The 13,511-nt window shown below is 33.3% G+C and overlaps 1 protein-coding gene across 9 annotated transcripts in view; it reads left to right on the forward strand.

Moving 5' to 3' along the window:
• The window catches only part of FAM126B (family with sequence similarity 126 member B), a 63,340-nt gene that overhangs the window by 26,411 nt on the left and 23,418 nt on the right, over positions 1-13,511 (forward strand). For 6 of the 9 annotated variants that reach the window (XM_028511059.2, XM_036023089.1, XM_036023093.1 and 3 more), the window contains 5 exons: positions 149-227; positions 1,042-1,143; positions 6,137-6,316; positions 9,287-9,367; positions 12,255-12,370. In XM_028511059.2, coding sequence (XP_028366860.1) covers positions 177-227; positions 1,042-1,143; positions 6,137-6,316; positions 9,287-9,367; positions 12,255-12,370 — 530 coding nt within the window. In that variant the 5' untranslated portion in view covers positions 149-176. Of the gene's footprint in view, positions 1-148; positions 228-1,041; positions 1,144-1,885; positions 1,942-6,136; positions 6,317-9,286; positions 9,368-12,254; positions 12,371-13,511 lie in introns of all 9 variants that reach the window. The other 3 variants (XM_036023087.1, XM_036023091.1, XM_036023094.1) reach the window with 2 other exon arrangements.

A 13,511-nucleotide genomic window follows, 5' to 3' on the forward strand; every position in this document is an offset into this window, starting at 1 on the left:
TTTTGTTCTAAAGGTAAGCCTCCTCTTCTAAAATATATACTAAACGAGTTTCTCCTTTAGTGAAAGGTGCACATCTTTTACCTTTGGTAGTTTCTGTAAATAGTATTGCTCTCCTCAATTCAGTGTTTTGGTTTTTTTTTTCTTTCAGAGTTAAGAGTAACAGAAGGTAGAAGAAGATGCTGGGATCTGAACGTGGTGTTGTGGAAGAATGGTTATCAGAATTCAAGGTAAATTGGCTTGGGGATAAGAATGTATCATATGATTCTGTATGTCAGTAATTCAGACAGTGAATGTGTGTTCTTTGGAGAAACTGAAATATGACATGAGGTAGAAATGGCAAAATATGAAATAACATTTCTATAATTGCAACTCTTCAAAAAGTCACTAATGTGAATAATGATTAGAGATAATATGTAAAAATTAAAATAGTTATTAGGATTTTTGAGAGGATATAAATTTTAAACTATTTGAATAAAAGAGGGGAAGCCTCCAAGTTTTAATAAGGCTTAGAAATAGGACTTTTGCCTTGTATTTTATTTCCTGTAACTTAAAATCATTCTTTGAGTTGATTGAAAACTATAATTTATGAACAATATGGAAATGAGGGTTTTGTAAACATAACATAGAAGAACTGGAATATATCCTACACTACGTTTTTAGAGTAGATTAGGTTAAGATGAGACATTTCAGCAAATCTTAGCATAATATATGATTTCTAATCATATTTATGGTTGAATAGTTAGAATCATATAGGGTGGAACAAAAGTAGGTTTACAGTTCTAATACAAATATATAATATAATAATAAATAATAATACAAGAATAAAATCTATGTTTTGTATACTTACAACTGTAAACCTACTTTTGCCCCACCCTGTATATCTTAATTTGTTTTACTAACATTCATGGTTATTTCTTGTATTAATTAATTTTTTCTTAGTTGGCTCTATTACAAATATTTTTAAGAAGAACTCCTTTAAAATAAAGATTCTGACTTCTCAAATATTAAGTTCACTTTTATTTTCCTTTGATGTTTTTTTAGGCATTACCTGATACTCAGATCACCAATTATGCAGCTACTTTACATCGGAAAAAAACACTGGTACCAGCCCTCTATAAAGTTATTCAAGATTCAGATAATGAGGTAGGAGAGTTTATGAGAAAAATAACTTCAACATAGTAAAATGAAATATGTGTACTAAAACACATATATTTAAATTTTGTAGTTTTCCCTACTCTTTTTTTCTCTTTTTTAAAATCCTTCTTAAGGAACTGGAAAACTTTCTTTCTGCTGTTTTTCATTCTGATAGTTGCTTTGGCTTTCCCCATGCCTTCTCTCTTCATATTTTTATATGTTTTGGTCAAATTTTATTGTCGAGGAGAGTATGTTTTGATTCTTCACCTGAGTGGCCATCGCTCAGATTATTTATTTAATTTGAAACTCTTCTCTCTTTCCTGTTCTATAATGTTTTCTTTTCTGGAAGCCAAATTTTAACCATGCACTGGTTAAGTTTTATTTATTTTTAAGTATTGTTTGCAGTTATTTTATTGACAATATAGAACTGTGTATAATCACCTAACCAGTGAACTTAGACTGGTAACATAACATGATACTGCTAGTAAATTTAGCTTGAAAATGATCAGAGAAAGCACTTTTTAACCTAAATAGTGAAGATTTAAAAACTTAGAATATGAGTGTCCTATTATTCAGTTTTGACATAAGAGGAAAAATGCAGCTATTGAATCTATTTGTTAATTTATGCAAAACACACATTATCTTTTCATTAACACAATAGTATGACACAGTTTTATCACCACTGGATTCATGTATGATTTAAAATGAAAATGAAAGGAACACACAGGAAAGTAGCTTCTTATCTTCCCAGATACAGCCTCCACGAGTGCCTCTGCTGTGTACTGGAGTGAGTTTGAAGAAGTTCAGGTAATCATCTCCTAACCAGCAGCTTAACTTAAAGTGCATCTTCATTTTTGTCCTATCACTAAAAGCTTGCTTATTGACCTCTTTCTTTCCTATCTCCTAAACTTGGATTGGCTCTCAGTTAGACTTGCACCTGTTGCTATTTGTAGCAGCAGTTGCAGGATTCCTTTGCTTTTTTTTTCTCTCGCTGTGCATTTATGAATGTTTTATAACTTTAGATGTGGTAATGTACATATATGCATATCCTTGGTCAGGAGTTTTCAAAATTCTGTTTGAATAATGAATGTGTGTATTCCCCACCCCTAGTTTTGTACTGTCTTAACATAAACTTTTAAAATTTGTTTTATGCTTTCTCTTTAGATTGTAAGCTCTTCATGGGCAGTGGTCATATATTCTATATTTGCTACTTTCTAGAACCTACTATTTTATCATGTACATAATGAATACTTAATAAATACTGATTAGAAGAATAGTGAAATACAAAATGTGATTCTAAAACGCTGTCATTTTCATTGGGACTCAACAAGTGTATAAAAAGTACCAGTTTTCTTTCTTCTGTTATACTCGGAAGCTATGACATCAAAAAAAAAGTTATTCACATTATTTTACTTCAAAATGTTAACGTGTCAGACCTCATCATGGATAGAAATGGAAAAATTACAACTTGAGAGATTCAAGGTTAAAACTCAGCAGTCATTGTAATCAACGAGTTGCCAGAGTGGGTCTGTCTGTCCATTCTTTCTCCTCTCAGGTCATAAAGTTCTAACCATGTGTTCATACTTCAGAAAAATTTTAAGCTCTATAGACTCTCAAAGCAATTCTGGACTTTAGTCCTAGAAGAAAGGCCCTTTTAATTCTGATTTTGTTATATTCTGAAACATAATCAAATATTTAGTTAATGGGAAGTTATTTCAGAAAAATGTCACATGCCATATATAATATTATTTGAAACTTATGACACTCTTATGACAACCATTTTTACTTTAATGGCCATAACAGTTTTTAAGAAAGTTTTTATTTCCTAGATGTTTAATATTACATATCATGGCCAGCTTTACTGCCACTTAAGTTTTAATCTCTAGCTCTGGCTAGTGTAGCTCAGTGGATTGAGCACTGGCCTGTGAACCAAATGGTTTCTGGTTTGATTCCCAGTCAGGGCACATGCCTGGGTTGCAGGCCAGTTTCCCAGTAGGGGACACATGAGAGACAACCACACATTGATGTTGTTCTCCCTCCCTTCCCTTCTCTCTAAAAATAAATAAATAAAATCTTTAAAGAAAGTTTTAATCTCTACACCAACAAATTGTTTTTCTTTTCTTCTTTCCCTCCTTTCAGCTACCTTAGTCACTCTAGCAGTTCTTCCACTTCGAGGAGACCTCCGTCTATCTGCACTTTAAATGCAAGACTAACAATCTCTTGCTGTCTTACTTCTTTGGTATACTCTCCCACTGTTCATTTTACACTTCTTTTCTCATACTTTTACCCTCCCAACTCATCTTCAGCTTACTTTTTATGTCATTAAAAAAGAATAAGAAAGTAGTTGGGAGCTCTCTTATTTTCCCATTCAAATGTATATACCACTGTACCAGCATCTCTACCCATCCTCTCCTGCCTTTTCTGCTATTCAGTGGATAAAGTATCCCAGGTTGTATCACAGGCCATCTCTTTCCCTTCGGCCTAGAGCCCATCTTCTCTAGCACCTCAAAGATTAACCCTGCAATTACCTCCTCTCTTCCCTCCATGATTGATTTTTCCTTTTCTGATGAATATGGTAAACAATCATTCTATTTTTTAAAAAGCTTTTTTGTTTTGCCTCATTTTTTATTATCTGTCCCATTTTTCTGTCCCTCTTCATAGGTGAACCTTACAAAGTATTGCTTATTTATAGTCTCTTTCTACTGACCCCTTTTTCTCACCTCACATTCTCTCTTTAACCCAAATTGGGCTTCAGTCTCCATTTTTCCACCCAAACTGTCTCAGTGTGTTCATCAGATAGCCTGTGTCTTAGTAATTATCACATCAAACTGTTTGCTAAATTTGGGTGTCAGTTATTCTTAAGCTTTTTTTTAGCCAGAGGATAATATAACGACTTTAACACCTTTTGACGTGGGTGATAGTGTCATTTAGGGAAGGTCAACATCATTTATGATACTAAAAGTTTAGAACACAATAGCCTGATACATACTCTTAGAATTAAAGATTTTTAAGAGATAGCATTGGCAAGTTTTTGACAATCTAATTTTGCAGTGTTATTTCATTAAAAGTTACTGGATTGCCAGACACCCTTCTTCCCACTTTTTAAAAAAGAGTGATAATTTTTCTCACTCTATATTTCTTTGTTATGCTTACTTAAAATATAGTCTCCTACATGCCAGTGCAGTTCTCGTTACTGAGGAAGGGAAGTTAAGATCCTTATAACATGAACAAATCATAATTGTTCCATGGATAATAACATTTAGAGAAGGCAATTTTAGAGTCTTTTACAAAGAGGAAAGTCAATTTAAAACCTGTATATATTTTTCAATAAATAATGAGAGCAACGCTCTTTAATGTCCTAAAAGACCAAATATTATTGTTAGTACTTTAAAAAGATGCCAGTAATTGACCATTTTCAAAAGTTTATGACTTCATTATTGACACTATGTGGAATATACTATTTGTAACTAAACAGCTCTCACCTCCTACTCTACCTTGACTCTAATAAAAGAAATGGTATATTAGGAACATCAGCTTGGTGTTGGGAGGGAGACCTGAATTCTAGTGTCTTTCTCCACCACTAACTTCTGTGACTTGGGCAAATTGTATGATTTAGACTTCATTGTAACAGGAAAGCTGAAATGTTTTTTAAGACTTTGAATGTAGTGATAGTAATTTTACATAAAAGGATTAGAAGTTACTAGACTAGGATGTGTGTGTATAAACTTTTTTACCTGTAGAGTTGTTCCTTAACTCATCTATATATATAACATGTACAATCAACATAGAATTTGTTGACTTTTAATTTACAGTTGTGAAAATAATGACTTTATTCTAGAGTGTTAGATTATTACAGATATATATAACTATTTCTAACAGATTTCCAAATGTATATGTATTACATTTTAAAAGTAATTTTTATAAAGTTAAATTTTAAAAGTTATTTTATAATTTCTTGTCAGTGTTTTGCCTGCATTTTAAAATCATACTTCTGTTTAGTCTGCAGTTATTCCAACAAAACTATTCTAAGTTGGCAGTACATGTTTAGAGAAAGGGGGAAGATTTATTTAAACTCATTTTTTTCGGCTTTCAAGGTTATGAAGTACCTCATGAGTCATGTTGTGTGATATCATATGAAGAATTACCCAATTAAATATTAGAAAAACTGTTTCTGTATAATTTCTTCCTTTTCAAAATGTTTCAAATAAATACAATTCATAGAATTTGTCAGTTTCAAACATAAAAGTAATCTGTTTTATTTTACATATTAGCTAGCATTAATTTAAAATACTAGCTAGCATTTTGGATATCCAAATATTATATACCAAAAAAAAATCCCTTTCTCTATTGAGTGGTATATAATTTGTTTAAATCATACTCTTAAGTCAATATTTAAAGTTTATTTTCAACAAGATCATTTGAAATTATTTTCTTCCAATAGAAACTTTTAAAAACGGGGTATAAGCCTGACTGGTGCGACTCAGTGGATTGAAGGCCACCTTTGAACCAAAGGGTTGCTGGATCGATTCCCAATCAGGGCATATGCCTGGGTTGCAGGCCAGGCCCCCAGTAGGGAGTGTGTGAGAGGCAACCACACATTGATTTTTCTCTCCTTCTCTTTCTCCCTCCCTTCCCCTCTCTCTAAAAATAAATAAATAAAATCTTTTTTAAAAATGGGGGATAAGTACGGGTTGGTAAGAAAAGGGAGCTCATTAAATATAAGTGTAGTACCTTGGTTAAAGAACTAATTATCTAATAATTTGATAGTACAGTGTATTAAAAGTTATGTTGATATTAAATGGACACAAGGTACTTTTGATAGTATATTGGTCAGTTTAATATGTAGTCTCCATACATAGAGATTAAGGTTTTCATTGCATTGATTCAAAATATGCAAGAATTAATGTTGAGAATTTAGTTTGAAAACATATATGTACCTTTAATAAAATACAGTTATAGCCAAAAAAATGGAAATAACTAATGCACTTCATTTTTCTTTTAGCTCCTGGAGCCTGTCTGCCATCAGCTGTTTGAACTCTATCGTAGCTCTGAAGTTCGACTTAAGAGATTCACACTGCAGTTCTTGCCAGAGTTGATGTGGGTGTATTTACGGCTCACAGTTAGCCGAGACAGACAAAGTAATGGTTGCATTGAAGCACTTCTGTTAGGAATTTATAATTTGGTAAGTTGAAAATGATAATTTGGGGGTTTTTTGAAGTTCTCTGAACCAATACTTAAGGAATATTTAGAGAAAAAAATTGAAATATCTACTGAATACTCTATTTGAGTTAATTAAATTGAGTACAGAGGTGCTTAGTAAGTAATTGCTAATAATATGTTTTATAAAATAGGTACAACTATTATAAATGATAGCATTGTTAACATGTTATGACATTGCTTGAAGTTATTTTACTTGACCATTATTTATAAATGCTATGCATTTAAACTTGTTCAAATTTGTTTTTAATAATTATTTGATAATGTAATGTAATGTAATGATAAACGTTTGATACTACGTTGTTTATGAAACTTTTTTCAGAGGAAATCTTAAGTACCGTAAACATTATTCTTCTGTTTTATTTCTCATGGTGCCTATTTTAGAACATTGGTATTGAAACTGCCCTTTGAAGTCTTATATTTTGTGTATTCAGTATTCCTTATAAACAAACACTCCACATAATAAAATAAAGGTTTTTAATTGAGCCCTGGCCAGTTGGTTGAAGCATCATATAGTTGAGAGGTAATAAAGCACCTCATAAAATATTGAGTCTCACAGTAAATAATACTCCTCTGCACCGGTGCTTGCTCCTCTAAGTGTTATCCCTTAAAAATCATTATAAAACAGCCCTGGCTGGTGTGGCTCAGTGGATTGAGTACAGGCCTACAAACCAAAGGGTTGCTGGTTCAATTCCCAGTCAGGGCATATGCCTGGGTTGCAGGCCAAGTCCTCAGTAGGGGGTGCATGAGAGGCAACCACACATTGATGTTACTCTCCCTCTTGTTCTCCCTCCCTTCCCCTCTCTCTAAAAATAATTAAATAAAATCTTTTAAAAAAATAATTAGAAAACATCTCCATCACTAGGACATATATCTGAAGAATGGAGCATGCACGGCCTTTGGAGTCACTTTATATTTTGTTTAAAACCAGGCCCTGCCACTTGTTAGCTGTTTTAAATTTGGGCAAGTTACTTAATATTTTGACTTCAGTTGCCTCCTCTGTAAAGCAGAAATAAAACATTGTTGTAGGATTAAAAACAATTAGAAAAATCCAACATCATGCCTGTGGTGTTTGATAAACGTTTATCATTATTTGCAGTAGTATCAAATTGAAGTGAGTTTTTAAAATAAAAAGCTGTTCTAGGTATAAAATTATCTATTTTGCTAATTTTTCTCATTGTTTTTTTATTTAAAAGCATTAATTTTTTTTCATATATCACTGTGTCTTCTCTAGTGCTTAGCACAGGTTACTTAGTAAATGTTTGTTGATTTAATCATTGAATTTAGTGTTTTAGATTATGTTTACCATTATGCCGAAATTTTTATTAATTTGATTAATGTAATGAAATTCAGTAGTGGGACAAATGAACCAAAAATATTTTGTATAGTAGAAGGCTTGACAAGTTCTTGACAGTACTTAGTGCTGTGGTTTAATTATCTTTTGGTATCTCAAATAGAGTGATTATTAAAAAAAATGCTCAATTATATGTCAGAAATGGAACCTCGGGATTCTGTCTTTTAATTCATTTGATATCTGTGTTCTGTCTTCTCTGTGGTTCTCATTTTTTCTTATCACACTGGTTTTCTTTTATATATTCATTTCTGTCTTTTCTTTCCCTCCCTAGCACTTGTTTGTTTAAGATAGCCTCAGGAGAGTTTTATATTGCCCTCAGGTTAAACAAAGTTCAGAACACTCTTCTCCACAAATACAAATGTACATCAAAAGTATTTGGCTTAATTAAAAATTTATGAGTAAAAATTAAAAATTTTTTGCCTAACTTAATCAACTTCATTATCTTAGCTAGCATAGACTTTCTGTGAGGCACAATGGCCCACATGTGGTAGTAACTGGTGTGACTACAAAGTAGTTAAATGATCTCTCTAAGGAATTTTTAAACCTTTTTTCCTGCCAGAATTAGAGGTAGGACCATTAATTCACATATAATTAGTACTGTCCTATAACATACAAAACTCAGAAATGAGCCCTATAGGGATGTCCTTCTGGGTTTGTGTTTTGGTGACGGTAGTTGTTTTTGTTGTTGTTTTCTTTCTTTTATGTTGTTTAACTCCTTAGTCTCTCTCTGACCACCTTCCTGCCAGGTCTAGTAAGGACAATCTTCTCTATGAATTGTATGCCCATTATGTATACTAATGTGAGTTGTAAAAGAAACATAGAACTAAAATGAGGCAGTAGAGAAAGGGATTGATGGAGGAGGAGCATTTCATCCCTTTAATTGTGGGTGCCTTAGGCAGGTTTTTATTGATACCTGTAGAAGTTTAGAGGTGCCAGAGACTGTAGAAATGAAGGACACCATTGTCCTATTCAGTGAAAGCTAAAGTGCTTTTAAAATTCACAAGAAGTCTCTTCCAGTTCAGTAAGAATTATGTACCTAAATGTGAACTTATTTTTAGTCACTTGGACTAATAGTGGTTATCATGATATATAGCTTATTTCAAGTCATTAGTTTAATTGATGAATAATTGTAGGAGTTATTTTTAGTCAAGAGTCATTCTATGTTAGAATAATTTGTTTTTCTTATTTCAGTAAGTGTGGATCTCTTGGCTGAGGCCTTTAGTTTTAATATAACTCAGCTATGTTTCTACTGAAAGATCTAATCACTTGTACTCTCTCTGACCTGTATATAAATTTAACATGAAAATTGATGTATGTGCCTAATTTATGTCTTTGCTGTCGTGTTGTATTTGATTTACTTTAGTATTACACTCAAATCTCTCAAAGAATAATTCAGCTACCAAAGTGTACAAATTTGCCAATAGGTTAGCAAAGATACAGTAGAGTAGTAATATTTTTTAATATATTACTTTTCTAAAAATTTTCCTCAGTTACCAATGATATATTTGGCAAATTCAGAAAGTATTATTTCTTAAAGTCTTGTGATTATTTCATTATCTTTGTATATTTCTTTAACTATAGGAAATTGCTGATAAAGATGGAAACAATAAAGTTCTGTCTTTTACTATCCCTTCCTTATCTAAGCCTTCAATATACCACGAGGTAAGTAAGACTGAAAAGGTAGAATTATTTAAAATTATACTGAATAAAGATAAAATTCAACTTCTTACTGGAGATAAATATTTCTAAGACACCTTTACTGATATTTACTTCCTAAAAGTAAATGTTTACGATTAGTGATATAAAGTTGAGCTGTTGTCAAGAGAGACAGAAAGTAATTAATGGAACATTTTCCTCTAGTTCTTGTTTATTTCTTTGTATTCTTCACCCATATCATTTTCAGTCTTTTTTATTAGTCTTTTTTGAATTTTCAAAAATGTTCCTTAATTTTTTAAATTTAAAGCACTTTATTTTTCAATTACAGTGGACATATGATATTCTTTACTTTAAAAAAAAGTCTTACATAACATATAATTAGAAATCATGTTAGCAAACAATATGATAAATTGTTTAGGTTTTATTATTTTTAGAGAAAATGGCTACTTAGAAGAATTTTATCCCTATAATCATTTTATTTCCATTTGAAGGACTCTAATTGATGCATTCTAAGCTGTTCATTAACATTACACTTTTTAAAAAGATTTTATTTATTTATTTTTAAGACTTTATTCATTTATTTTTAGAGAGAGGGGAAGGGAAGGAGGAAGAATGAGAAAAACATCAATGTGTGGTTATCTTTCACGTAACCCTTATCAGGGACATGGCCTGCAACCCACGCATGTGCCCTGACCTGGAATCAAACCAGCAACCTTTGGTTTGCAGGCCAGCACTGAATCCACTGAGCCATACCAGCCAGGGAAGAAAGTGGCATATAATTTTTAGACTACTCATAAAGTTTCTTTAAATGCTTTCCTCATGACTTTATGCACTAAAAGCCCCTAGAGACCAGAAGCTTAATTCATAACATATATTGTTTAAAAGAAGATGCAGAAGGAGTTCAGCTCAACAGGAGTCATCTACCTATATGACAATCAGTGTTTTCACATTGTTCAACCAAATAATATAAGCAAAAATCAGAAGTGTAACATTATCCCTGGCTAGTGTGGCTCAGTAGATTGAGCACCATCCTACAAACCAAAAGAATACTGGTTCAGCTCCCAGACAGGTCAGCTCCCAGACAGCTACCAGGTCCCCAGTAAGGGGTGTGTGAGGCAACCACACATTGATGCTTCTCTCTCTTCCCCTCTCTCTAAAAATAAATAAATAAACATCTTTAAAAAAAAATTGTATGCCATTTTCTTGTCAACAATCAGTGTCCTCTTATAGCTCTATGCAGCTATTTTTTTTTTCCATAATAAAGCCCTCTGGGACTTCGTTTTGTGTTGGAAATAGAGTACCTCTTATTTAGCCAGGACTCATTCTAGCACAGAATATTTCTGAGTAATTTAATTTTAATTAAGTTCTGTGTATCATATTATGAAATAAAATGGAGGATAGTGAAACATTTATAAATGGATGGTTCTTCTAACTGTAGAAACATGAAGTCAATTATGTCACTTTTAAAGAGACATTTGATCATAGCCTTCAATATTGTTTGTGTTTTATAATTAGAACTCTCTGCACCTTGCTATCTTCATTGTAGAATGAGATTGATGGGAGTACTTACCTACCTGAAGTTAGTAAAACTTCATAGTTTGACTGTGCAGTCCCCAAGACTACTTGTTTTCTAGAACAGGGGTCCCCAATCTCTGGGCTGCAGACCAGTACCAATCTGGGTTTTTAGGGATTGGGCCGCACAGCAGGAGGTGAGCTTGAATGTAATGCATTTGAGTCATTCTGAAACCATGCCCCCCAACCTGGTTTGTGGAAAAATGTCTTCCACTGAACCGGTCCCCGGTACTAAAAAGGTTGGGGACCACTGTTGTAGAGGACAAATTAAAATTGATGTATTTGTAACCTTTAGTCTTTTTAGCAACTATTCTTATCTGTGCCCTAAATACAGATTTATTTCATAATCTTTCAAAAATTAAATCAGTATATTTTCAGTATAATTTTCAAAAAGAGCTGTAGAGTTCTGGCCGGGTAGTTCAGTTGGTTAGAATGTTGTTACAACATGCGAAGGTTGCAGGTTCCATCCCTAGTCAGGGCACATAAAAGAATCAATCAATGAATGCATAAGTAAGTGGAACAACAAATCAATGTTTCTGTCTCTCTCTCTCCCCCCCTTTTCTTCATCTCCCTCTAAAAAGTAAATAAATAAACAAACAAACATATCTAGATAGATTGATAGCTATAGAATAGAAAGGACCCGAAAATCCCCGGAATTATCTTCTGGACAGTGGGTCCCTTGTAGTACAGGCCTCCCTCACTAGGTGAGTGTTCTAGGAACCCGTCTGTATCAGTGTACCAGCTGGCATTGTTGTAAGAGGCTGCATTCAGTTTCAGTGAATTTTTTTTGAAGACTCTTTCAACTCATTTGCCCATTTCATGACGGGTGATTTCTGAGTGCACCTGCCCACACCACGCTGCATGTTCAGCAGTTTTTGACCCTATTTGTATGATCTTGCCCCATGTGACTTTTTTTTTTGTTTCCGTGGATTAAAAAAAAAAAGTCTTCAAAGGGAAATGTTTTGCCGATGTGGAAGAGGTGAAACAAAAAATAACAGAAGCACTAAAAGGTGTCAAAATCAATGAGCTCAGAATCTGAGCAGTGGGAAAAGTGTCTCCACAGGTGTACTGCATCAAATGGGTAGTATTTTGAAGGTGACTGGAAGTTTAAACATATAAGAATAAATACACAATTTTTGACAAATAAATTCCAGTGTTTTGGGGTCACTGTTCATATAACTGAAAAGTGGAAAGGGTTTTTTTAAAAAAAAGAAATGGTCTGAAACTGCCTTTTGTTGAAACAAAATTAAATATCATTATTTGATACATACTTTTTGTTCATTTTAGAGACACAGTCTCATACTTTACCTTATTTTTATAGCCCTCAACAATTGGATCCATGGCTTTGACAGAAGGGGCATTGTGTCAGCATGATCTCATCAGGGTTGTTTATAGTGATCTTCATCCTCAGAGGGAAACATTCACTGCGCAAAACCGGTAATGGTCAAAACTGTAGAGAGCAATAATTATTAATTTATGCTTAATAGTTAACTCTAATTACTTTGGTTCAAGTTTGATGTGAGAAGAGGCAAAATGTTAAATATGTGATACTAGTGAATGCATCATAGCAGTAAAATACCCATCCATCCAGTGCTTGGTACTGTGTTATGGTCATGTGTAAAGCAATGGAAAACCTAAAAGTGTAGGCATGAAGTCAGCCAAACTTAGAAGCTTGCCCTCAGGGGCAGGTTATCTACTCTCTACAGCTTGCTCTTTTCATAGTAGAATGGGTTAATGAGAGTACCTACCTACTCGAAATTAGACAGACTGCAAAGTTTGAATGCATAGTCCACAAGAATACCCTCACATCTGATAGCAATTACAAGGTTGGGTGGGGCATTCCTGAAATTACCCTATTACTCTTAGGTTTGATAACTCACTAGAAGGACTCACAAAACTCAGTGAATGAAAGCTGTTATTTTTACAGTTATAGTTTATTTCAAGGAAAGGGTAGAAATTGAAATCAGCCATGTCCTCACCAACACTTATTTTTTCATCTTTTTTATTATAGCCCTCTTACCCCTAAGAGTGATATCTCATTGTGCTATTGTTTTGTTTTTGCATTTGTTTTAATTTTTTTGTGCAGTCAACTATATCAGGAATATACACACTCATATATATATGTGTGTGTGTGTGTTTCAAAGTTAAATATGCTCTAATTCTACACAGTTTATTATAAAAAACTGCATTCACCAGCTCTGTCTCCCATGTCTTCTTTCCCAAATGTAATGCCTTTCAACAAAGGTTCTCAACCAGGGCAGATCTGGACCCATCACTCCTGCCCCAGGAACATTTGGCAATGTCTGGAGACTTTTGAGATTATCACAACTGGGTTGAGGAGGGGCTACTATAGGTATCTCATGTGTAGAAGTTAGGGATGTTGCTGAACATTCCACAATGCCTTGGTCAACCTGCCATAACAAACACTTATCTAACCCAAAATGCCAATAGTGCTGAAGTTAAAAATCTTGCTTTCAACTGACTCTCTTAATATTTATCTCCACATCTTTGAGTAACTTGCTAATTCTTAGTTTTTCTATTGTAGACATTTATTAACATATCTCTAAGAAAGATAATG

This window comes from Phyllostomus discolor, chromosome 4 (genome assembly GCF_004126475.2).
Source record: "Phyllostomus discolor isolate MPI-MPIP mPhyDis1 chromosome 4, mPhyDis1.pri.v3, whole genome shotgun sequence".
NCBI classification, from domain to species: domain Eukaryota; kingdom Metazoa; phylum Chordata; class Mammalia; order Chiroptera; family Phyllostomidae; genus Phyllostomus; species Phyllostomus discolor.